The following is a 26,219-nucleotide window of genomic DNA, read 5'->3' as shown; positions in this document are numbered from 1 at the left end:
GTCTTAGTTGAGAAGTTATTTGGAAAAATAAATTGGAAATGTGACAGCCTACAAATAACTCTGGAGAATGGTTGAAGCTTTCTCAGTAAATACTTCTAAAAGTCGTAAACCTGTGTTAATGGGAAGTAATGAAATTTTTCTGGCTGCTGCAGTGGCTGCTGCTATTGTCCTAATTCAAATAAATATCTTTCAAGCAAAGTTAGATTTGAAAATAGGATGACAGAAGATGATCTGATTTATTTTTTATGATCAAGCATTTTAAAGATTTTACCTTGACTGTTTTGGAATAAGGTTGGTCAACTGATTTGATCCCTGTATGCAGAGCTAATTAAACTTGGTGTTATTCCTCTACGATAAAATTACAATTAATAAATGTATTGCAAACCAACTTTCAAAACTTGTGTGCTTTAATATTTGTTCTTTGAAGATTTATAAATAAATTTCCTTGGGTTTTAAATGTGGCTTTTTTGCTTTTTTTCAGAATTGTACTAGCTATTTGTTTGAGATGACAGCAAATACAGGATTTTGATGACCTGTAATATTCAAAGTAGTTTAAACACTTCCAGCAAGTAAATACCAGGCAAGTATCACAATAGCAAAAGCCGTTCTTTTGGCAACAGTGTGTCTTGCAATTATTTCCTTAAGTAAATGTCATCTTTCAGGATAGTTGCTTTATTAAAAGCAGATTTGAGTGCTTGCTAGAGTTACTGTTCCAAGAATAGTTGGTTGCTCAGATGATTTCTCACTGCAGGCAGCATTTCAGTGGTTAGCCTGTCCTGTGAGCCCTTCCCTGTTTGTGATTAAACTGAAGATCCTTAAAAACAGCCAGGTTTAGCATACTGAACATTTTTTTCCTTTCTTTTTGAAACCTTTATGTCCTTTTCCAGCTCTTGCTTTGTATTGTAATTTACTCCTATTTGAATTCTGAATCTTGAGGATTAATTTCCTTTCTGCATACCTATACCCTCAACAAAGATACTGTAAATCCCCTTTTTTCCACTTATTTGCATAGAGTCCTATGAAACATGTGGGTGTAAAGATAAATTAGCCATTTGCTGGCTGTGTGCCTGAAAACAGTCTGAGATTCTGGCTGACCAGAAAACTGTCCAGCTTTTTTTTTGTTACTGAACACGTGGGATGCATTAAGGATTCAGCTTCATTATCTTGGTTTTATTAGTCTTCTTTTTAAGAAATTGCCTTTAATTGTTGCCCCCTCACATACTTCTAGAGGAATAGTCAGCTGTTCACAGAGGGAGCTTTTAGTGATAGAAATATAGTGGAGAAGAACTGTAGTAGAGAAAGATGTGAGAAGATGCAAATGAGCAGCGCATTGCAGGCACTTTTTCAAATCCACACAGGAATCTTTCCTCTCTGTGTTTCTTCTTTGTGCTGGGGCCACAGTGTAAATGCTGACATTCTGTTCCATAATGCTATAGTAGATGGAGTGAAAAATTGCAGAAGAAAAAGGGGGTCTTTGTTTAGCCTAAAGCATCAGTATAATAATTTGAGTGGAAGTAAATATGTGGAACAAAGCATGTGAGGTAGGAAATGTGGTCTCTTTCTGAACTGTTAGGTTTACTGGAACATTTAAATCCCCCTTTACCTCAGAGGGGACAATGCTGCAAGCAGTAATGCACTGTCTGAGAGTGCTCAGAGATCCTCCAACAAAGTTTCTTTAAGGATTTTATTTTGTATTTGAGTACAAATGGGAGGAAAAAATTTTTGTTCCAGTGCATGAGTTCATAGGGGCCTTGAGTGGAAACTGCTGATGGTCTGAATTTGTCCTGGAATGTGCACCAAGAGAAAACATAATTGTGCAAAGAAATATGCATATACAACATAAAGTTGTGCATGTACAGGCAGGGGTTTGGTTTTGATTTTTTTTTTTGAGGAAAAGAGGGATTTTGTTGGAGAATAGGAAAAAATGCGACTTAATAGTGTTCCTTGAGGAAGTGTATTTTTTTTTTTTAAGTAAAACTGCCAGATTTTTTAAGTAAAACTGCCAGAGAGTATTATCTCCACTTGTGAAAACAGGGAGCATTGGAAGGCTTTACTAATTTAAACAGACGTCTTCTGCATACCTCTACTAGTGCATAGGTGAAGGTTGCTTATTTGAATTCAGCTGCTGATTTTTTGACCTATGAAAAACAACTTCATCTAAACTATATCGACATCTCAATCTCAGAAGTCTGTTTGTACACAGGCACAGTTAGTTATTTTCTTCTTTAAATAAATGGGCTTTTGTGGTTTGTGTTAGTGTCAGTTTTCACATCAGATTTGGCAGCTGTGTCAAGTACGCTCTGTGTTAGATTAATTGTTTGAATATGGCTTCTGAAGCTGTTGTGAGCCCAAGTTCCGGGAACAGAAGGATCAAGATCACAGTCTCTGAAGTCAGGAGTCCACACTTTAGTTGGAGGTTCCAGTTACAGTGCAGGTATCTGCTGTGTCTGTGTACAGCTGCTGGTAAATGTATACAAACCAGCTTAATGTCAAAGCCAGTGGCAGCACGCAGCAATAAACCACTAACATTTTGTGATACTGTAGGTAAGAAAAACTTGCATCTTCTCTTAATCTCTACATCCCTGAGTAATCTCTAAAGTCATATTTTATTTTACAGTCCGTGACCATTAAGAAAATTTCTGAAAACATCTATTCAGCAACTCAGTTGCAGAATTAACAGCATCAAATCATTGCAATCTGGAAAGCACTTTTTCAGTTGAATGTCACTTGAGTGTCTTTTAACCTGACAGTACTTCTGTGTGTTTTCCCAAAAAGCTAATCATTGAAAATTCTTTAGGCACATGAAAGTCTGGGTTTTGCAAAGATTATCAGTCTCTAGTTCAGTCAGGAGGAGGTCTGTGTGTTTAAATCCATTGTTGTTAACAGTGGCCTTGAATTAAAAAAAGAAAAAAAATTAACCCAAAACTAATTGCAGTGTTCCAACAGTTTAAATGCTGGTATGATGTACTCTGCAAATATTTCTATAACACAGAAAAAGAGAGAAGTATGTGATGAATGTGAAACCAACACATTTTCTTTCAGAACTTTTTTCTAAGTAACTGCCATGTAAGTTTATTCTTTTGATTCTGTTGTCATGTGAATATATTCATTTTAAAGGATAGGTAACTAAGATGTTGGGGTTTACAAGATCACAGCTTGTCAGGAGCTGTGCATTCCTTGATCCCTTGAAATTGGTCTGGATTTTTCTTTTGATGGAGAAAATTTTTAAATCCAATTCACTCTTTTAAAGGTTCATGTAAAATGGCACAGGATTCTGTTTGCATCCCAAAATTAGCAGGTGATGAATTAAGTTTGGACTAAGTTGTGCTGTCTCATATGTAGTTTTTTTTTTAATTTTCTCATTTTTTTAAGATAAGGGAATGTCATAAGTAGTGACAACAAAACGTTGAGACTGAAAGTGTTAAGGCAATTACCTTGCTGATAGTATGTGCACAAAAAATAATGTATCTGTGGCTCTATTGGGTTCATAATCTAATTTGACTGTAGTTTATTGACATTTATTTTAAATTATGGCAAATATCAAATGATCCTACAGGCAGAATTATCAGGTAGTTCAGACCTGAGTATAATCATCTTCATAGTAAGGATGTCAAAAAGATCTGTCAGCTTGAAAGTTTTAGTAATACAGAAATGTGTAAATTAATGTATGTGCATTGGAGTGCCATTACATTGGGACAATTAAAGGTGTGATTCAACAGTTTCTGTGAATGGGGGCCTGTGTGTGTGTTATCAGTGCAGAACCAGTGGGAGTTACAGCTTGCACAAAGAACCTGTTAATGTTGCCTCTCAGTTCTCCCTCCTTTAGAGGGAGGCTCTCCAGGCTGTGGTGAGGTTTGTTTTTTGGGATGTACATGACTAAGCAGCTTCCCTCCTCCCTCCCTGTTCTCTACAATATTTTTTTCCTATATGAATGTGTATGTCTCTCCTGAGACAAACGTCTCTCTTAAATCAACTTTGCTGTTTTGTTACGAAACACATAGAGGAACTGACCTGGGTCAAAATGACACAGCCCAAAAGTAGAGGTGTGGTTGTGTCTGTGTTGATGCCCATGGTGTCTCTGACACTGTTTCCTGTGCAGTTGCCCAGTCAGTAATTCCAGAGCTGAGGGGATGAGGTGCTGAAGCGGCAAGAGTTGTGCAATCAGGTGCTGTCACCAGGAGCAGTGCTCCCGAAGGAACAGTCTCACCAAGTCTGAAGCTGTCTCTGTGCTCTGTGAACGTGACTTTTGTGCCAGCACAACCACGGTGCTCCTTCCCTAAGCCCTTGCAGAGCTTTCCCTGTGTATGTGGGACACAGATCTGAGTTTCCCTCAGTTATCAGAGGGGGAATTAATGAAGCTTTTATGCTGCATGAAGTTAAACAGGGTGTTTCTCTGAGAAGATTTTGCAACATACTGAAGTGCTAGTGCTTCTGCCCAAAATCAGCTAAGCTTGTATGAGCAAATTTAAGAAGTGTGGAGAACTTCAGTGAAGACACTTAAATACTTTGAATATTCTGCCTTTACAAATAGGAAATTATTTTCTAAATTCTTTGAGGCATTAAAAACTTTCTTTGAAGGTCAGAGTTTTTAATGCCTGAGTAAGTAGATTTTGATATAACTTAATAGTTTCTAATATTGTGGACTTTGATACAACTTGAGAGTTTCTAATATTGTTTTATATTTATGATTTTATATTTTATTTTTATTTATGATTTTTATTTTTAGAGAGCACCAGTCTGCTATACTTGTGATCTACGATGAATGCTAAATCTGCAATCAGCAAAGAGATTTTTGCCCCACATGATGAAAGGATGCTGGGAGCTGTTCAAGTGAAAAGAAGAACAAAAAAAAAGATTCCTTTTCTAGCTACTGGGGGTCAGGGTGAATATTTAACATACATATGCCTGTCAGGTAAGTTTAATGACTTTTGACATCCAGTTATTTCTTTAGGTTTATCTTTGATTAACTGAGCAACTGTTGTCTGTAGCCATAAGGAGCTGGATTGTTCGAATCTTCATAGTGTAATGAGAGAATTGTAGCACTTGTACCTTTTGTCTTGAGGAACCACATGCTCTAGGCTGTTCATATTTATATACTATAATAAATTGAACAGGCGGTTTCATTGCTTAAGAACCCCTAGGTGTTCTCACAGCACAGCTGCAGAGTATGAACAAATAGAATATTCAGTAACAGTCTTTCCTTAGCCAGATTAAGATATTTCTTAGAAAGATGAACTTTTCAGGATATTGAAGTGATATACAATGTAATTTTTTATGCCATGTTTCAATGACTGCCAGCTGAGTGTGTGTGAGTACCTTTGGTATTTACGATGATTTAGTCACTTATGTTTTTAGGCATATCAGTTGCTCCCTTTGTGTGTGTGCATCTTGCTGGAAGTACAGCTAGTGGCCAAAAGCAATGTGACTCTCAGAAAAGTACAATTATGTTTGAACTAAATGAGAGCTTCATGAATCTTTCAAATTGTGGTGTTATTTTTTTAAATAATGTTAAAACTTTCAAAGCACAGGAGCTAAAACTCAGTGACTCTACTACTGTTCTATCACATCGCACATCTACCCAAAAAGTGTACATTTACTGAATGTTGTTGAGATGTATTCAGATACATATGTACAAATACTTCTGTTAAAATACAAGCTGCAGAGGAATTCCACACACATGCCGTGGTCAACGAGACAAAACAGAGGACCTTTCATTTACAGCTGAGTATTCTGCTTGTCATTGTAGGATCATAGAATATCCCGAGTTGGAAGTGACCCACAAGGGTCATCAAGGCCAACTCCTGGCCCTGCATTTTGGTAAACCCAAAAATGGCACCATGTGTCTGAAAGCATTTCCAAATGCTTTGTGAACTGTGCCAGGCTTGGTGCTGTGACCAGTTCCCTGGGGGCCCTGTTCAAGGGCTTGAACACCCTCTGAATAAAGAGCACTTCTCTGATACCCAGCCAAAGCCTTCCCTTATAGAGTTTCATGCTATTTCCTCAGGTCCTATCAGTGCCCATGAGAGTGAAGAGATCAATGTGTGACCCTCTGTTTCCCCTTCTGAGGAAGCTGTAGACCACAGTGAGGCCTTCCCTCAGTCTCTTATTTTCTAGGCTGAGCAAGCCAAGTGACCTCAGCCATTCTCCCCACATAGAGAACTTCAAGGAAGGATTTAAAAATTTATTCCCCTAGGCTGTTCCATAGACTTGTGGTTGGAATACTCTGTGTTAATGTAAGAACTGCATGCTTCAGTCTTCTCAAGGTGTAGAGGAAACCAATCTAGGCCTCTGAACTCTTAAAGAAATGTTCAAATCATTAATGTTTTTAAGCAAAGCTAAACTCTTCTTTTGGCAGTCATATTTTTCAAATGTCAGTCCAGTTTCTTTTTCTTAAGTCTTCTTGTAAAGAGCAATCACATTCTAAGTCTGTGCAGTAAGTTTTGGGATACACAGGTGTTTGATACCCATGTTCATGATTAAAGGTTAGAGATGTTCTCTATGCTTACAATTTTCTGTAGGCTAAATATTCTATGGATGGATTTTTTTGTCTTTTATTTTTTGTTATTTGATATTCTGTAAAACTTAGCCCTCCTTCTGCTTCCCCACCCCATATTCACATATATCAGTCAACATGGATTTTAAGACAGTGAATGGTCTTAAATGCATTTATTGTTTTACTGCCACAACATATTATGAGTAGGGAAGAAATAGTGGATGTCCTGACTTAAGCAGACTTTGCAACTCATGATAAGGAGAAGCATTCAGGATCTAAATAAAATTACTTTGTGGCAGACACTGAAAAGCTGCATATTGATAGTGCAAGAACCCTCACATATGGCTCACTATTCATGGTGTTTTGCACTGATCTGAGACCAGGTTTCCTCATATACATTTATAGTTTATACTATGAGAGTACAGTATGATTGGTAATATCAATAGGCAACAAAGTGACATGGGAGAGGACTGCCTGGCTGTGTTTGATGTCACATTCCAAAGAGCCTGCTCAGCAAGATTATGCAATTCAGTAGGGTCAAGTGCAGTTATGTATGTAGTCTAGAATCATCAAAGGTGCAAAACCACGCATTGGGGAGCCAGTGATTCTGCCACTGTGTAAAAGAAATCGTGATGGGGATAAACTGTGAGTTTTGCCTGTTCCTAATGGCTGTGAAGTAACAATGCTTTTAGTTGTAGCACATTGCAACAGAAAAAGTTTCTGCTTAGTAGGGCTAAGTTAATGTAGTCATGGCAATTTAGCTGTGCCCCAAAGGTTCCAAGATGGATTGTATCTTGGGACAGCAGAATATACCTGATTACCTTCCTTTTTTGATGTAATGTGAGGCAGTGTACAGTGTACACTGTGAAGCAGTCAAAATGGTGGCTACCTCTGAATTTGTATTTACATTTCAGGCAACATTTCATGTGCTTTAGTGCTGAGTGTTGCAACCTCTTCCCTGGAAATGCTTTTATCAGCCTTTGACTCTTGTCCCAGGTTTGCTATGTATTAGGTAAACAAAGTGACCGGAATATCTCTGTGTTCATAGTTTTCTTGGACTTATTCAGTTTGGCCTTTGCTGAAAGGAATTTGATAATTTACTCTTTAGAACCGAATTTGACAGTTGAAAGAATAGAAACTGACTCCTTATATCCTTAGGGGATATAAATATAAAACATCATGTCTAGTTGTAGTTTCATCCAAGATATGGTACAGAAAATGAAACATCAGCCACTGTGACAGCTACTTCTATTTGATGCTCACTTTGAAACTGAGAAATTACACAAATTGTTATAACCAGAGTTGAATGTTTGCCTTTCAGTGTTGAACTGAATTTTGGTGTTGAAAAGACATTTTATCATAGTTATTTATTTGAATTTCTGGAAGCGTGGATAGAGATGCTGAGCAGGGAGAATGCCTTTAGCCTCAGAGATGGGCCAGTGAACCTTTAAAAGAATCAAATATTGAGCAGCACAAGATGGAGAGTAAGGAAGATTCTTCTTTAGTATTGGTATTTGAAGTATGTACTGGGTTTTTTGATTGTACAATATTGAATACTGAGATGTTAGAAGTAAACATTAATGCTTGAAAGAGGCATAGATAAAGCCTGTAATCTGAAACTTATTGAGCTAAGAAAGCTGTAGCAAGATTGCTTGATAGCCTGGTGGTAGCCAAGCAGCTGGGTTACCTGCAGCTTTCAAGCCTAGTGTTGGAGCTAGCCAAGTTAAACTGGCAAACAGAGCCAAGACTTTAAGGAGTTATTTAGCTGAAGAAGAACAAGAAAGGAGTAGACAGATGGGAAACACAGAGGTGGGGTGGCTGTAGGCAGAACAGAGAAAATGAACACTGGGATTTTTGTAATGTAAAAGAGGATTTAACACAGAGAAAAGACAAGAAATTCAAAGCTGAAAGTGGATATTTATCACCTCCTCCACACTAGCAGACCTAGTGAGAGTTATTGGATCAGGTCTAAGTTTTAATTTTGTCGTCATTGTCTTATGTAATTGAAACATAATTGTTTAAAATAGTTCTTAGCCTTATTTAGAATTCTGAATTAAGGATAAAATGCTTAAACGGTCACTTAGAAATATAGGTCATTGGCCTACTTGCCAATGGCTGGTATTTTCCCTTCTGTTTAAATGTTGTGAGAATTTTACTTCAGTGTTCATCATATTGACTTTCAATCTGACCCACTTAGATGTCAGATTCCATTGTGTATTTGAATATTTATACAAAAAAGGTCATGACTGACATAAGAGAATTGGTCAGCCCAGAAGGGCACACCAGCCAAATGATGGTCTGGTCTTCTGCAAGCTCTGACCTGGACAGCTGTTTGCAGACAGCTGCAGGCCAGTTGTGGTGCTTTGCCCAGCCCCATGGACCCAGACTGGATCATGCTGGACATCTGGGCACAGACTGGGATGTTCAGCAAGGACTGAACAAAGTCCAATGCAAGTTTCATATTGTGTTTTGTTGTGAAAATTTAATTTTTTAAAAACAAACAAGCTTCTTTCTTCACTATCTTATCTTGGTAATGGCTTCTTTAAGGTGAAGGTTTGATAGTTCGGATATTTGTAGGGCAAATAATGTCTAGCTCCTCTTGCTGTGTGTTCAGTGACCTAAATTTACTGCTTTAAACTGGCCATAAGTTGGATAATGGAAAGCACTGATGTTTTTCAAATTGTTGCACAGTGTGGTTACATTCATTATATTCATGTACGGTATTATGTGTGTCTAAATAAATATATATTAAATGTACACATACAGCATATAACTTCTAGTGCTAATATTAACAAAACATAATTGTCTTCATCTATTTATAATAAATTATTATGATACTGACTATAGTTCTTAACCAAGACTCTCTTCCTTCCTTTGTCAGAACATATTTTGTCTTTGTTAGGTACTTCTGGTATTTTAGCTCCAAGGTTCCCATGAGGAATTTTATAAGGTCAAATATCAGTTGCTCATAATTTTAAAGAGATTTTAAAATCCTTTCTTAAGGGTCTTTGAAAAACAAGATTGGTGCATTTTGAGTGGAAGACAGATTAACCTTCTCTTCTTCATTATTGATTTTTCTGTATATATTGAAATAGAAGAGAAAATGATGAACTACTTTGGAGGGTAGGATGCATTTATTGATTGTATCCTTAATATGTCTTGATGCTCTGATCCCTCCTGATTCTGAGTTGTCCAACGTAATATAACCAGTCCTTTTCCACAAGAATTTTGTGTAGGAGGGCATCTTTTTACAGCAACACTACAGAATTATGTATTTGAAAGCATTTAGTCTTAAGATTTGTGTGTTTTGGTTTGCTTTCTTTTTTTCTCTTTTTAAGGTGGAGGAGGAATGTATGTGTGTTCCTGTGCATCCTCCCAATACCCTACTTGAGCTTATTCACATGTAGGAAATATTTTCTAAATGGCAAGCTGAAGACGTGGTTATGTGTCTGCTGTTCAGCACTTTTTTTTCCCCCTCAAATTCCTTCAGAATGATAAAGCTTAGCAGTTTACTGTGCATCAGTATTGTTCCCCAGAGCTCAGTATTGCACCCAGTCCTAATTAATATCTTCATTTATCATCTGGATGAGGTGATCAGGTGCATCCTCAGACAGATTACAGACTACACCAAGCTGGGCAGGAGTGTTGATCATCTGGAGGGCAGGAAGGCTCTGCAGAGGGATCTGGGCAGGCTGGATCAATGAGCCAAGGCCAGTGGTATGAGAGTCAACAAAGTTCCAGATCCTGGAGCACAAGAGCCCCAGGCAGCACTACAGGCTGGAGACAGAGCAGCTGGGAAGATGTCATGTGGAAAAGGATCTAGGAGGGCTGGTCAACAGCTGGAGGAACATGTTCCAGTGTGTGCCCAGGTGGCCAAGAAGGCCAGTGGCATCCAGATCTGTATCAGCAACCGTGGGGGCAGCAGGACCAGGGCAGTCCCTCTGTACTCGGCATTTCTGAGGCTGCGCCTGAAGTCCTGTGTTCAGTTCTGGGCCTGTCGCTACAAGGAAGACTTTGAGGTGCTGGAGCATGTCCAGAGAGGGGGATAATGGAGCTGGGGAAGGTTCTAGAGGGTAATTCCTTTGTGAGGCAGCCGAGGGAATTGGGGTTGTTTAAGCTGGAGAAAAGGATGCTCAGGGAAGATGTTACTGTGGCTGCCTGAAAGGAGGTTGTAACAAGGTGGGGGTCAGCCTCTTCTCCCAGGTAACCAGTGATAAGACAAGAAAATGGCCTCAAGTTATGCCAGAGAGGTTCAGGCTGGACATCAGGAGGAACTTCTTCACAGTGGAGCTTCTTAAACATTGGAATGGACTGCTCAGGGTGGTGGTGGAGTTACCATCCCTGGAGGTGTTCAAGAGAAACGACTGGATGTGGCACGTAGTGCCATGGCATATCTGACATGGTGATGTTCAGTCAAAAGTTGGACTTAATGATCTGAGGTGTTCTCCAAGCTAAATGATTCTGTGACTCTCTGAGCCGTTTTAAAAAAATGTGTCAATACACAGAATTTCTGTTACTAATGTTGCTTTCAATTCTATTCAGAATACACAGAATTTCTGTTACTAATGTTGCTTTCAATTCTATTCTGACTTGGTCTCTTGAAATTGTTTTTCCTTCCACCTCAATCCGACATAAACTCCTTGAAAAGATTTCCAAAATCTCAAATGAGAAATCTTGGAAAAATGAGAAAGGAAAAAATGTGAGCAAAACAAAGACATTGAAAACAAAGACATTGGAAAATGTGAGGCATCAGATCTGTTTATTCAGTCGTATGTAAATTTGCAATAATTAAAAGGAATAAATTCAATATTCATAAATACAAAGCCAGTTTTGATGCAACAAGATTTATGCATAAAACAAATTGGTTGTAAAACTGTAGACTGGAAGTTGTACAGTGAGAGCTGCTTGTTGCCTCATTCATCATAAAAGAAGCTTGATGATATTATTAGTTGGACTTTGTGGGCATTTTCATGGAGGTATGCAAAAATTACTACATGAAGTAGTTATGTTGCAGACTCCCTCACTCATCTCCGTGTTCCAAAGAGAAAGGGGGCTGTGTAGAGCTTTATCCATTTATTGTAATTACTTGTGCTGGGTAGGTTTGTATTCCTCAAGAGCTGGCAGCACCTTACTTCAGTGGTGATGATGTATTTCAGTGCCATGTTTTGCCCAGAACGTGGCAGATGCTTGCATCAAGTTTAATGCCAGGTTAAAATGTTTGAATGTCATGATGTCTTTTGAAACAGTTTGTTCACTCTTGGTCCAAGTGAGGCTTTTGGCAGGGTTTGGTGCTATCTTGTATGTGATAAAAATGCAGAGCTGGAAAGTAAGGCTGTACTTAACAAATGTTCATGGTAGCTGTCCCTTCAAGTTGGAGTACAGCAACCATGCACATAAGACCTGTGTGAGTATCCCCTAATTGGTAGCTTTGGCAGAAGCTGTTCTTGTGGTACCATAACAGTTAAAACTGCTGTGTTTTGCTTTGCAATAGGATTCATTCTGAACAGTCTTAGTTTTTGTAGTGCTGGAGTGTAGTATGTATAATACCCTGACTCACTGCATTATGGATTGTTGAACTTGAATCATACTGGGCAGAAAACATCTGGAATGTTCCCTTGATGTTGCATTTTAGAAAGCATTTCTATTGATTGCTGTATAGTTCTGCTCTTAGGAGTAATATCATCTTGTGAACAAAACCAGAAGTTCTCTTTCTGCCTGACCAATGCTTACTGTATTAGACTCTTTTAGTAGATAAACATCAGATTAAAATCTTATCCTTTTATAGTACTCCAAGCTGTATGAGTCAAAGCCTGTAAATTTGCACCATACATCTGGCCTTTAAATACTGTACTATGGAATAATTTTCAGCGTGGAGCAGCACGTAAGAAATACTTAACAAAGGAACTGCTAAGCTGATTAGAATACTGCATCAAGCTTCTCTATCATTAGGTAGATTTTATTGTTGCCTTGACAAAGAGAAAGATAAATAATGCAGTTCTGATCTCTAAATATTTTCTGTTTGGAACTTTAATCTGTAAATAATCCTTTTAAAGCAAGTAAAATTGAAAAAAGATCAGAACTGATGATTGATTTTCTGGTTTGTTTAGCCTGTGTCCCCAGTTTATGCAAACTGCTGCCACAGGAGCTCATATACCAATCAAGTAGCAAGACAGACCTGAAAAACGCAGTAGGGTGGAATTAGTTAATGGCTAAGTCTGTCTGATCGTCCCTTACTCTTACAATATCTGAATGTTTCAGACTTTTGCATTAAAAATAAGCTCATATTCTCATGTATGCATGTATATGTGCTACTGTGAACAAGTGCTCTGCATTTACAGCAGGCATTGTTTTTCCTCCAGCCTACTTGCATTTAGATTTTTAGTAACTTGTTTTTGTACTCTGATTATGCATATCCTAACAAGAAGGAAAAAACAACATATGAAGGGTGGGGAGGCTGAGAGAATATAAACTATGCAAAGTTTTGTTGGCCTTGTATCAGGGAGGAGCCTACCCATTAGTCCAAGTTAAAACAATCTCTAGTAACTGTTTAGTTGGAACAACTTCATAGAGAAAGTCTGGCACACCCAGTCAGCTGCTTTTCTGTTCATTAGAGCTCAGCAGCACACAGTAACTCTCAGATAGCCTCAGGGAGTGACAAAGTTAAAATCCTACAAATTCTTTAATGTTACTGTTTTAAACAAAATTTCATTTGGGTGAAATTTTCAGGGGCTGAGTCTGAGAAAACTTTATAACATTGCAGAGCATACTTGTCAGGCAGTAAAGTTCCTTGGGCATTTTTAGCCCCTAATTCTAAATAGTTATTGGAAAATTACTTTAAGCATTTCATTCTCTTTTCACATTGTCTACTTAGACCTGTCTTGGGAGGACAGGCTCAGCTGGAAGGGAAGCTGCAACATAAATGTCTTGCTGGATGAAATAACTGGGAAATGCTTTTCCTGGATAATATGATATCAGCCCCTGCTGTGTTAGTTTTCTTAAACCTGTGCCTCATGTCACTCTGTGGAACACAGATAGTGTGGAACACACATAATAATGGCAAGAGCAATTTTCTGTGACTAGATCAATGGCTTGGAAGGGAATAGAACGTTCAAAGAACATTCTCTTACTTCTAGCAAGAGAAGGGTTTACAACATGTATTTAAAGCAGTTATGCAAAATATGCTTTTTCTGAGTGAGGCAAAAAAAGTGGAAGCTGAAGTAAACAAAAGCTTTAGACCTTCAGATACTATATTTATTCACTTGCATTAATGACAGATTGCTAAAGAAAATTTAAGTGTCTGGGAATATCTAAAGTTGTCTAGAATACTATCTGAGAAGATTTTAGGCAGCTGAAATTTGTTGAATTTGCTTAAAAAGGAAACAACATCTAGGTAAAGAATGCTTAAAAGTTCTGGAATAATTTCTGTTCGCCTTTATTTTTGTACGCATATATCATTATTTCTTTTAAGAGTAGTTTTCTTAGGTTTGGCACACATAAGTTTGCCATACAAATATGCAAACAATCCTTCAGCTGTACCATTTCAGGGAATGCTGCATTTTTTCCCAGTGTCCAATCTGTAATGAAAGGTAGTTGGGAAACAAAACAAAAATTGTCTTTAAGTATGGGGAACAGAAAATGGGTCAAGAAGATGCTTTGAAATATTTTAGGAACTGGGAGAAGGCAGGGTATTTACAGTGACATTAGCAAGAGTCTAAACTCATAAACCACTGTGTGTATTGACTGGTAAAGCAATTCATATTTTATTCATTTGGACTCCTAAATTATTTTTTTAATTTGAAAATAGGTATTCCTTTTGTCTCCTGTTTTCCCCTGACCACCTAGAGATAAAAAAAAGTAAGCAAGTTTGCCTACAAGTTTGCCTTTGGATTTTGTGTTGTACTTTGGAAGTATTGTGAATCACATAATTCCATAAATTCCATTTAGGTTGGAAAAGATCTCTAAGGTCATTGAGTCCAACTTTGAGCAGTCATCACCTTGTCAGCCAAACTGTAGCACGAAGTAACATGTTCACATCTCCAGGGATATGTTCTGTGATCGGTGTTAATATCATTTTTAACTAAAAGTGAGGTTTGTTTGTGTTCCAGCTAGAACCTGACGTATCCTAATAAAATATTTTTGTGCCTAGGTCAAATAACTTTTGTTCTGGCCAGGGAGAAGGGTGAGGAGGGGAAGAACAGAACAGAAAGAATCAACGTGTGCAACTACACCAGCTGGCTGAACTGCATACTTCTCTTGCCTCTAATGATGTGTTGGAGCATGAGTTGCCATTGTGCAAGTTAGCATTTTCAGTCTGTACTGAGATACTGTGAGGACTAAAGTATATAATGGTTGTGAGAGTTTGTGATCCGTGTGATGAGAAACAACTTTTCTTTAAAGGCTCTAATTGCCTTTTAAATATGATAAAAATGTTTCCTTGTTTAATCATTTTTCAGTCCTTGTGTTACACTAATCAGAGAATAGCAGAATAGCCCGGGTTGAAAGGAGCCTTAAAATAATCATCTGGTCCAGTCTTTATTTGTTCAATAATATACTAAAAAAATAGTGTATAGTGAGGCACTGGTGTTGCTCAGACTGTCTGCTGGAATTATCCAGAGCAGCAGCCTAAACAAGTAGAAATGGTGTCAAGAATAGTTGTAACTATTCATTTAGGTAGGTAGCACAGTCTCGAAGACTTCAGTGACCAGAAGTGTACTACTGCTTTAGACTGGAAATTTAATGATGTGTAGAAAATCTTGTAAAAATTACATGTATCTGTGACTATCTGCTGTTCTGCTTTTTCTATTGTGTTTATCCATAACCCATGGTTTCTCACTGATTCAGCTCAGTCACTTCTTTAAAGAATTTCATATGATTCTCAGGTCAGTTTGATGTGGACCTGTTCAAACAGTATTTCTTTTTTTCCATTTGCTTTTTTCTCTCTTTAAAAAACACCTGCATTATTTAGGGCAATCAACTTGGTTTCATGATGTCTTTCCCCTTTTCACATATCTGTAATGCCTTTAGAAGATGGGAAAAATATTTGAAATTCCCTCTTTCTGTGAGTAGCTACAATTCTAAAACAAATCAGTTGTGAACAACTTCTTTTAGTCCTCTGATTTGTGGAAGTTTTACTTTGGCAAGGTTTCTGTTTTGTTACTTCCACTTCTAAAATATGCCTTTTTCTTTATGATAAATCAATTGCATTATTTAGCCATGGCTATTGCTTCTTGGAGAAGTTTCAGTTGCTAACCATAGTTGTTTCACTTCAAGTTAATTCTTGTTTTAATTTTGCGCACTTCCTTCCTGAATGTGAATATTCACTAGTAGCAAGCCATTGTCCCCTTGGCTCTATTTCTGCTTAACTCAATCTCCAGCTGTCCAGCTTTGTGCAAAAATCTCTCCTTTCTTGAAACAAAACATAACACTAATTCTCTCTGCCTATGCCAACTTTTTCTGTTCCTAACACTAGTAATGTTACTGATTGTTAACGTGATGAGATTATTCCACCCTCTTTTATCTTCCTGCTCTTTTTAAAGAATCCACTTTCTGGCTTTTCCATCTTGCAGTCAAGCTCCTAATTTTCAAAACCTCATCTGCTCTTTTGGACCATATTTTTGTTTTTTCTTTGTTTTTTCCTTTGTTTCTAGAATCCTGCTGCAGCTGTAAACCCAGGCTTCCGCTATGCCATTTCCGTGAAAATTTGATATGCTATCACTTGGCTACATTCCAAGTTCAGGAGGAAGGAATCACTTGGAGTACATAATTCCTATTTCTTATTTTCCCTGACCACTTTGTCTGCGCTTCAGTTGGATGTTTGATGTTTCTGGCAGGTTTTGGGAACTCCATGCTTTGTTAGTGATTGGCTAATAGGAGATCAGAAGGTATCCAGTTGAATTGTGTAATATTTGATTAAAGCAGTCCTAGGAATTGCTTTTCAGCTCTGTGCAGAAAGCTTCTGCACATAACAAAAGGGCAGAGAAACTGTTCCTACAAAATGGTTGGAATTTTTTTGGCCATAGAGCTAGGTTTTAAAACTATTTAAAAAAAGTAAGACACTCACAGAATAGTGAAGAAATAATGATTACTAGAGCAGCCTTGTAGGCCTGTATTTTTGTCAGTAGTGAATGTCCATTAGGACACATTTGTAGGGATGGAGTACTGGAAAAAACTGTGTTGTATTCTTTTAAATGTTTGACATTTATCTGTAAACTCCTATGGTTGTGCTCTGGCTTGCTTTCCACCTGTTTAAGTGTATTACTCCTTCCCTCTAGGAAAGCTTTTTGGCTTTATCATTCATGCTTCATTCTCTTTCGCCTGTTAATCTCAATGAAAAGAGAATTTGCAGCCTCTTCAGCTTTTTTTGTCTTCCACAAATACTGTCACATATAACAAATAGTCTATTACATTGTCCATGTGTTGAGGCTTAAGTAAATATGGAAGAAAGGGGTACAAATTCAACACATACACCTTCTTATGTTTTAAAATTAGCTTTAGACATAGTTCCTCTATTATAAGTTTTCTCACAGCATTTCTTGCAAAAGAATACAGATAAAAAAATCAGTAATATGGTGACTTCATTTTTTCTCATAAAATACTTTATCTCTAATAGTGTGACATGTTAATAACACAGTTTGTCAAACATCTGCATGTATATAGAAAATAGAATAGAAGAAATGAAAATTCTTTCAGCTTTAAAGTGCTGCCTAAGCAGACAATTAAATTTAATCATTACAGGAATGCATCAGTTTGAGGGTTTATATTAAAATTGTTTTCCTAACTATAGAAATGTTTTTTAAAGCATGGGGTTTGTTTCATTTTGAACATACTACAAATATCTCAAGAACTAGATGGAATTGATATTCAGAAAATTCTGAAAATTTAATATAGGCAAATGCAGTTTTGTCAAGCTATTTCGTGACTATATGCTTTATCTGTCAAAGCAATCTGACTCAGAGTACACATAGAATTTCCTAGAATAGGAGGAACTTGACTGACATGTCCTTTATTTTAAGATGTTATTTTTACTGAATCAGTAGTTTCATAATCTAGTTATCAATATTCTTGAAACAAAGGCAGTTGCCACCAAGTTGCTAAGTGACTATAAGCTTTCATGAGGGGTAATTAGTACTGTAAAGAAAAGGGGTAGACTGCTCACTTTTGATATTTCCAGTATAAATCTAAAAATTCTTGTCTAACTTTCCAGGTTAATTCTTTGACACTGGTGTGGCTGCAATTTGTACAGAATTTAGTTTTGTCATATTGGATAGTGAGTACCAAAAGATATCTTACAAGAACCCTCAAATCATAATGTAGTTGATTGTAGGATTGTGTTTCCACAAGGTGTGGTACTGCCTTCTTACCTAAGTGTTGGCTAGTGCTTAGTTTCATTTTTAAAGCAAGTGGAAGCAGGATCTTTGAGAGTTGCAGGATCTTTGAGAGGTACAGGTGTCTGGAAGTGTCAGGACTAGCTGATGCCATGCTGTGCAAGGTGTGCTCAGTACAATGTGCAGCCTGCATCTTAAGGTGCAGCTGGGTAACTCCTCTGCTCATACCTGCTCTCTGGCCACATCTTTTTAAGTGGAATCATCAGCCACCGGTGAATGAGGCTCAGAACCTCTGAGGGGTCTGAGCACATGTTCATAGGGCATGTGTTCATAGATTTGTTATTTTAGCTTTTGGTAGTCATTGTATTGAAATGCAATCTGGATTAAGGGATTAACCAGCATAAATTAGAAAGAATATTATTCACTGAATAATATGCCACAAAGAATATTATTCACTGGAAATTATGATGGCTGCAGAACATCCAAAATGGGATTTAACAAGTCATCAAGATACTATTTCTGGATATTTCAAATGCCATGAGGATCTGCAGGAGTTTCTTCACCAGTAGGAAAAGAGTGAACAGTAGTAGTAGTAATAGTAATAAATGAGATGGCATTCCTTTCAGTGTTGACAGTAATGAATTGAAAAAGCAAACTGAGGCCTATAAAAGGAGTTTGATGTACTAAACTGATGTTTATCAATAGATGGAAACCATGTGTTGGTAAGGCTTAGAATCTGGAAGGGGTCAGTATAATATATGAGCGGGAAACAGTGTTTCTTATGGACATCTCTAAAGAACTGGATGTACTTTCAAAGGAAATGCAGAGTGATGTCACATGTTAGCCCTTTTCATATGTGAAGCTTTGGGATTGTTTTGTTGCTCTGAAGTGCAGAAAATGTTTCAAAATTACTTTGTTGTCTTCCCCATCTTTTCGGTTGTACCAGTAAATGGGTGATGTACAATTGATTACACTTGTGTAATCTGTAAAACCTCAGTCTATGGGTTAGCATTGTCATAATGCAGTAATAAAATTTAATGGTTTTCTGCTTATGCATTGCTGGGAGTTTTTTAACTCTGCAGGGTCATTCATATGATAATCAGTCTTTACTGTGTCTTGTTTGTATTACATATTCTGTAGGATCTCTGTGGGTAGCATTTGTATAACCTTTCAAGATGCAGCTGCTGCTGATGTTACTGAATCCTTTTCATTATGTATTCATTACAGAAAGATAAATAAATATGGGTTTAATAACAATGGCAAGAGAAATCTATTGCAGTCTGGGATATACAGATGCAATTCATATAGCCTTTTTCTTCATTTTGTGTTCAGTTCTAAAGTTCTTAATCATTAATACAGCAAGAATCCACTATGAATTTGCTGTATAGTCTCTTAAATTAAGTTTAAGGCTGGCCATCATAGGATCAAATAATGAGTTACTAAAGTCTGGGATTCCTATTAAAGCCAACTGATTAGTATACTATATTGGTAAAGGAAATCTCTGAAAGAGATATTAATCTGAGAGCAATGGTAGTATGTGCTGTATAAGATTCTGATTTGAAAATAATCTGTTAAAAAAATCTCATTCTCTTTAGTACGTAGGGTATCAGAATTTCTTGCTTGCTCATGGAAAATCTTAAAAATAGAGGAGTTATCCCTCCTGCAAAACACTACCAGTAATACTGTACATTTTTTTAACTTCTCAAGATACAACCCCTCCTGAGACTTGTTCAACAGAGGAGTTGGTCGGAACTGTGTGTGTGGAAAGGTAAAGAATTATAGGAACTTGTAGTAGATGTTGAGACAACTGATTTTTCTCAAACAGGTACAAGCAGGGATGGAGAATAACTCAGCCAAGTATCAGTATGTTTCTACTCCAGGGACTTGAACTAGCTAATGTTATTCCTAATGTTATTCCAGGCCATGGGCTTTTGAATCCATGTTTACTTGCTTCAGTGAGAGAAGTACATGCAACTCTGATAGCTCTCTATCTTTCTCAGTGAAGTATTACTTGAGTGAGATTTTTGTGGTGTTGAGGAGGACTCCAGGCATTCTTAAACAGAATTTGTGTGTTTATACATGAAATTTTTAGACTAATAGGTATGAAAGAGCACACACTGGTGCTTCTCAGGATGCTGGTATGTAGCTCAAACCCCTAGTCTCACCCCTAATGCAGCAAATTGTGTGGGGAAACCTGCAAATATTAAAAGTCTTGATCTTATGTGTAGGGAAGACTTCAAGGTGGAAAAAAAGAAGGATGTATCTGAGGCTGAGTGCAGGGCTGGTCTGTTGCTTAGATTTGTTTTATTTTCAGCTTTCTGACTTGGTTTATGAAGAAAATCCTGAAAAAGCCTTGTTTGATAATGTTAAAATAATTGATCTGCAACAGATCACAGATACTTAAGTAGAATTTTTGAAAAGTGTACTCATATATTGTGTGTTAGGATTTGGTTATCCCAAGAAGTTGTGGATGCCCCATCCCTAGAAGTCTTCAGGACCAGGCTGGATGAGACTTTAGGCAACCTGATCTAGCCTGCCCACAGCAGAGGGAGATGGAACTAGATGATCTCTGATGGTTTCTTACAATCCAAGCCATTCTTAAATTCTGTGAACAAAGTGTGAATGTATTTGTGTTTTAATTTGATTTTCCAGATTAGAGTGATTTATCTTCTAACCCTGATCTGTAATTAAATGCAACTGGTGGATACCCTTCAGGCATATGTGAAACACAGTATCTTAAGCAGCTTCATAAAACCATGTGTTTGCATTCCTGTTTGAACAGCAGCATCTCTAGCAATAATCCAGAGAACTTGCCTCAGCATTAATATAGGTACTTTGGGTGAATTTAGTGATATATCCAGTGGTGCCTATTGTGCTGGTAGTTGTAAGGTTTTAATTATCTACTTCGTGCTGTCTTTCTTTTGTAACTCTTACAGCCAAGTCTAATTGGCAGTGCTGCCATGGGAGACTGTACTTAGTGTTCTGTTGTCAGTGGTTTTGTTAAGGAGAGAAATGTCTGGCTGACCTAGCAGTAAAAGACAGGTAAGATGTAAAACATGAACAAAATTTGAATGCTATTTTAGTAATGGTATCACATTGTGCTACATTGTTTGGTGAATTGGAAAGTGGATAGGGTCCTAAGGCATTTATAAAAATGAAGGAATTGAGCTGCTTGATGATAGCTTCATATTTAATTGTTTGCTGAAAGACATAGACCCTTTCTTTTAATCTCATATGTTAAGCTGTCATAATTTCGGATAAAGTTATTAGGTAAATATTTAAATTAATTGAATGTCAGAAGATAGAGTTCAACTCTATCTTGAAAAGTATTATAGGAAACACAGGTCACAAAACTGTTTTAAATTAGTATGGTCTGTTTTCTTTATGAAAGTGTATTAATGTGGTATAACTTCTGACAACTTCATAGCTTCTCACTCAACCTGCTAAGTATTGGTTGTTTTTACTTTTTGACACTTGAAATAGTTTTAAACAAGTGTTAAATCAACAGGTGGATGACAGCTTGAACCAGAACTTACAAAACATTAGATTAGAAAAATGTCTGTCTACCAAATGATGTTTTACTGATATTTAGTCAGCTTTTATGCAACCTAGTGGGGACTGATATAGTCCAAGTCATGAAAGAAAAGGAATTAGCTCAATAATGTACCAGGGGATGTTTCAAAATGAAAAAAATTACCAAACCAAAACAAAAAAAAAAGCAACAAAAAGAAAAAAAAAAAAAAAAACAGAGCAAGAAATAAAGTCTGAAAAAAAATCTGTAAAGCAAGTTCTTCAGCATAAGTCTTTACTTTTATTTCTTTGGTGGCTCTTTAGGGAGTTGCCATTCTCTCCCTCTCCAAATGGCACTGCAGTTTGTGCAGTCATATTACTGATCCAGGTCAAGAACTGATTCAACTGAAAAATATTTTTTCTTTTCCTGTGTTCTTTTTCATCCTGCTCATTCTGCAGTGTGGTTCCACCTGTGACTGAAAGCCATGGCATGGGACAGAGTGAAAGCCAAGGCAATGTGAGGAGGCACCTGGCAGCAGTACCTGATTTATGGCATAGAGGTACCAAACTTGTGACCGTGACCTCTGCTGCCTCTGCACTGTCGCTCTTGTTTGGTGCTGGTGCAAATCCTGAACAAATTGATTCCATGCATTTGGCCAAAGCTGTATTTGAATTTGTTGAGACCAAATGGTGTCTTCATAAACAAGTTCTGCATTTATTAAAAGTAAAAAATAAAAATATTATACGTTAATAAGCAAAACAGGAACAAAGTGAAATTCACAAGGCTTATTTACTATGCAAGGGCTTTCCTAAGCAGCGACAAGTGGTGTTACCCCGCTGCTTCAAATGTGCTTCCCCCCTTATAACTAAAATAGTAATTTCCATAGGCTCCCCTTGATGAATCAGTTATATATACTAGGATATACATTTAGAGGAACTTAGTGACATAACAGCCCATTATATGAATGAATATATTCACAAGCAGCAGAGCATTCTCAGCAAAAGTATTTACATCAACCCAAATAAGTGTTTTGGTTCAGTCACCTAAGCCTCACAGATGGCTAGCCCATTGTAAAGAGGATATCTGTCTTAAAACATTTATTTCTACCAGATTTATGTGAAATATATTATTTATTTCCTCGAATCTATTGTACTTTATTGTCACTGAATGAAGACTTACTAAGTATCAACATTGTATTACATCAATGTTGAAAAAATTTACATAAATAAAAATATTCATTTTTATATGCTTGGCAATTAACATGTCATGAGTTTCAAAAATAGATGTATAATATATCCTTATCTTTCTAAGGGAAAATGTTGATTCTGATTGGTAGCATCAGGTGAGTTGGGAAGAACATATGCAATTATTTTTCTTGTCACATTCTAATCCTTGTATCTTATGGTGGGATATCAGTAAAGGACTGCTTCTCTCTAAAACAGAACTATTGCATCAGATAGCACCCTTTGTCATAGGAGTACAATACTAATGAGTGTGTTCCTATGGGTGGGCACATGCATGGATGACCTTTCTCCAAGGTCTTTTTAAAATTAAATGAGTAACTTATGTCTGGATAATTTGACCAACATAGAAGTGTGGAAATGTTTCTGCCCCTTTTTTAGATTCCTTTTTCTAAATGCCTGGTATGTAGGGGTGTTGTAGCTGTGAAACAGCACTTGGCTGATTATGCACTTCAGCTCTCCTTAAGATACATTGGTGTGACTTAATTATTTGCTTTAAAGTAATCTGATCCTGGTTGTATTCTTATACTTTTTCTAGTCATATTCAATACCTGTTAATCAGGGAATGTTCCAGCATAACTTGGCACACAAAATACAACTGAAGCAGACATCCCTTTAAAATATAATTAAAACCTAGAGACCTTACTATTCCCATGTAATTGTCCAGTAATCCTTGAGCATTTGTAATCTGTTGAGATGCTTCTTTTAAAAGTCTGCTCATCCTTACTGTATTTCTTGTGCATCATGCTGCTGAGTTTTACTAGGGAGAGCAAGATGCTAAGATGGAAACCTTCAAATGAGATAAGGCTGCTCTGCTCCCTTCCCCTGTAATTTTAGTCCTTGTATCCTTTTAGTCTAAATGCCTTTGCTTTCTTTCCATGATGTAGTTTCTATGGCTATATTCTGGATCACATTCAACTTCTTGTGTTGGCAGTCTTTGCAATTATACCACATTCAGTAAATCTCTGAAAAGGCTAAATTGCCTTCTAAAGAGCCTTTTGAAGGCCTCATTACCATCATTTTTTGTCCTGACATGCTAATAGGAACACACCCCTGCACTTTTAGCAGTGCCAAATTATTAAGTAGTTGAATACCTGTCCCTGTAGCATCTAAATTTTCTAAGGTAGTGCTCCTTTCTTTTAGTACCAAATAGCATATTCTGTATAGCTGTGATAGAGTCAGTCTGTGGGAAACCAAGAACTGGGATGCAGATGTGTTCCCTTAAGAACTGTTGAACCAGCTGATGCTGCAATGTACTGCTTGTACATAGCTGTCTCCAACAGACAAAACCTTTTTGGATACATAGGTAATCTTGTGGATTTAAGACCTTAGTTCATGTAAGAGAAAACCATTTCAATTTTCTCAATCCTGGCAGGACCAAAGGGTTCAGTGAGCATCTCTTGCTGATGCCACGGGAGATTTTGCAGCAAGTGTTATGAACAAACAGCTCTTGCAGTAGTTAGGCAAATCAAATGACAGGTACTAATTACTGTGTCCCAGTGGTTCTCGGGTATTCTCATGTCCCATTTACTGTTTCATGAACAGAGACTTAAGTTTTGAAAGACAAGTTATTGCTTCTTGAAAAGCCAGTGACAGAAAAAAGGCCAAGTAAAGAAGAACTCAAATAGAAATGGTGTGATGATTTCAATATGTAATTTTAATTAAATTTTTTGAGTTCTCAAATGATCATGTGAAAAGATGGAATGGGGAATTAAACCCCTTATAGTAAGGGGTCCTATTCTTGATCTTTTATTTATGTATTTTGGGGTAAAGCACAACAACTTTGGTTTTAGTAGAACATCTTATCTAGTAGCAGAATGCTGTTCTGTGTAAGCTGAAATGGCTGTATTTGCAACGGGTCATTAACTGGGAATAACTACCAGATGGAAAAGTAGTGGAAGTTAATATTTGTGAAACAAGGTAAGGTTTCTCAGCAGGAGAATTAGCCTGTAGGGTGGGCTGTGGTGTTTCTCCTCCCTTCCCCCACCCCCCTTCTTAAGGTGCTGTGTCTAACTGCCACTATTAATGTATACTTAGGCAAGTCAGCTATTGAATACTGATAATTTTTAAAAACTTGTGTTTCTAGGAAATTTCTCTTAAATTTCACTCCAGAGCAACTTATGTGATATGATAGCTTTATTGCTACAGTCTTGGGGTTTGGAAATATCCAGATGATTTTCCAACCTTCACCGGGAGACAGGGTCAGACCTGCAGAAATTATGATAGCTGTTGACAATATGCTCATATTGTAAATTCTTCAAAGTTGTGAAAGCAAGTCTTTAGAGTGTGAAGCAAACCCTGTGTGGTTTTTTTTAAGTACAAAGATTTTTGCATTTTTATTTCAACCCTTTTTAAAATTTCAATTCTGTTTCCAACTTATAACTCTAATCTGAAATTTATTTATTCAGTAAGGTTCTAGTATGCAAAAGAAAGGAAAATAAAGGTTTGTTGAATGGGTTTGTCTTTGCAGGGACTAATTTTTGATTTTTATTGCTCCTATGGAAAAATAGTAAATGCTTTCCCCCTGTCTAACAAAAATTCTTCAGCAGCCATTCTGTTTAATTTTTTTTGTTTTAAGGAATTCAACAAATACTCTGAGTTTTCTAGAAGGAAAAGGTCTGGAAGTGCACTGTATTTTCTTGGTGGGTAGAGGACAGAGAAACCAGCTATAAAGGCACCACATTTGGCTTGCTTTGAATTACCTTGGTCTCCTTAAGGTGTGTGCTTATCTGAAAGAAACAAAACATTAAAATTATTCACTGTTTAGAGCTTATTTGTACCAAAAAAATGGATTCCTGGCATTGAGAGAGCCAACCACAAAGTATAGATCTTAATAATAAAGCAGGTCTTGATGCAATGTAGTGAGTTCTTCCAGGCTGAGCAAATCAAAGCAGTTATTTATTGCTGAAGCAGGACACAGTTTGGCACTGCATGGATGAAATTGTCCTCAATGTGTACAAACAAAAAAATGTTAGCCTTAGGCCGTGTGTATATGACAGTGGTCAGGAGCTGTTTTCTTCTGAAACATTGGGCAGGGACATGAAGCTCTGATCCAGTTCTCTTTTGATGTCTGGGCCTGGCTGGCTGGGAAATGATACAGAAGAGAACCATTAGGGGAACATAGATTGTGGCAAAGCTCCTTGTCTGTTCTCCTTTTATCTTGACTTAGGAAGATTGTCATACCGTTGTTGCAGTGCTCTGATAGGAAAGGGAAGTGTTAGGAGTCTGAACTGTGCAGACAGTAGTGGTGTGTAATACAAATGTGGGGCTCTAAGCATTGAGAAATTGATAGATGGGCTGCAGTCCTGCATCTGCCAGCCCCACTTCCTGAAACTGCAGAGAGCTGAGCCCAGTAAAGTAAATAACCTTTGATTTGAAATGAGACTTTCACTAGCATGCTTTAGACTTTTACAGTGTTCTTTTTACTGCTCAGCATTTTCCTTTAGCCACCTTGAGTCTGTCTTTGTCAGATAATGATTATTTATTCTTCTCTCTATTTTATATTTCTTTCCTTTTTAGTATTGGATAATTTATTTTGTTGAAATGATCAGTAATTCCTTTTTAAATTGATGGTAGCACAGACTTTACAAACCTTTTCGTTCATCTCTTGGGTTTAGTGTTTCTGGTTTTGCTTCTAAGCTTGAACTTTT

The 26,219-nt window shown here is 37.2% G+C and overlaps 1 protein-coding gene across 4 annotated transcripts in view; it reads left to right on the top strand.

The window, feature by feature from the left end:
• The window catches only part of STXBP6 (syntaxin binding protein 6), a 98,312-nt gene that overhangs the window by 32,255 nt on the left and 39,838 nt on the right, over nucleotides 1-26,219 (top strand). For 2 of the 4 annotated variants that reach the window (XM_058806399.1, XM_058806400.1), the window contains 2 exons: nucleotides 482-580; nucleotides 4,727-4,912. In XM_058806399.1, coding sequence (XP_058662382.1) covers nucleotides 4,759-4,912 — 154 coding nt within the window. In that variant the 5' untranslated portion in view covers nucleotides 482-580; nucleotides 4,727-4,758. The remainder of the gene's footprint in view (nucleotides 1-481; nucleotides 581-4,726; nucleotides 4,913-26,219) is intronic. The other 2 variants (XM_058806402.1, XM_058806401.1) reach the window with 1 other exon arrangement.

The sequence above is a fragment of the Ammospiza caudacuta genome, chromosome 6 (assembly GCF_027887145.1).
Source record: "Ammospiza caudacuta isolate bAmmCau1 chromosome 6, bAmmCau1.pri, whole genome shotgun sequence".
NCBI classification, from domain to species: Eukaryota; Metazoa; Chordata; class Aves; order Passeriformes; family Passerellidae; genus Ammospiza; species Ammospiza caudacuta.
The sequence above is the reverse complement of the archived record's forward strand: the minus strand, read 5'-3'. Positions and strand labels throughout refer to the sequence as shown.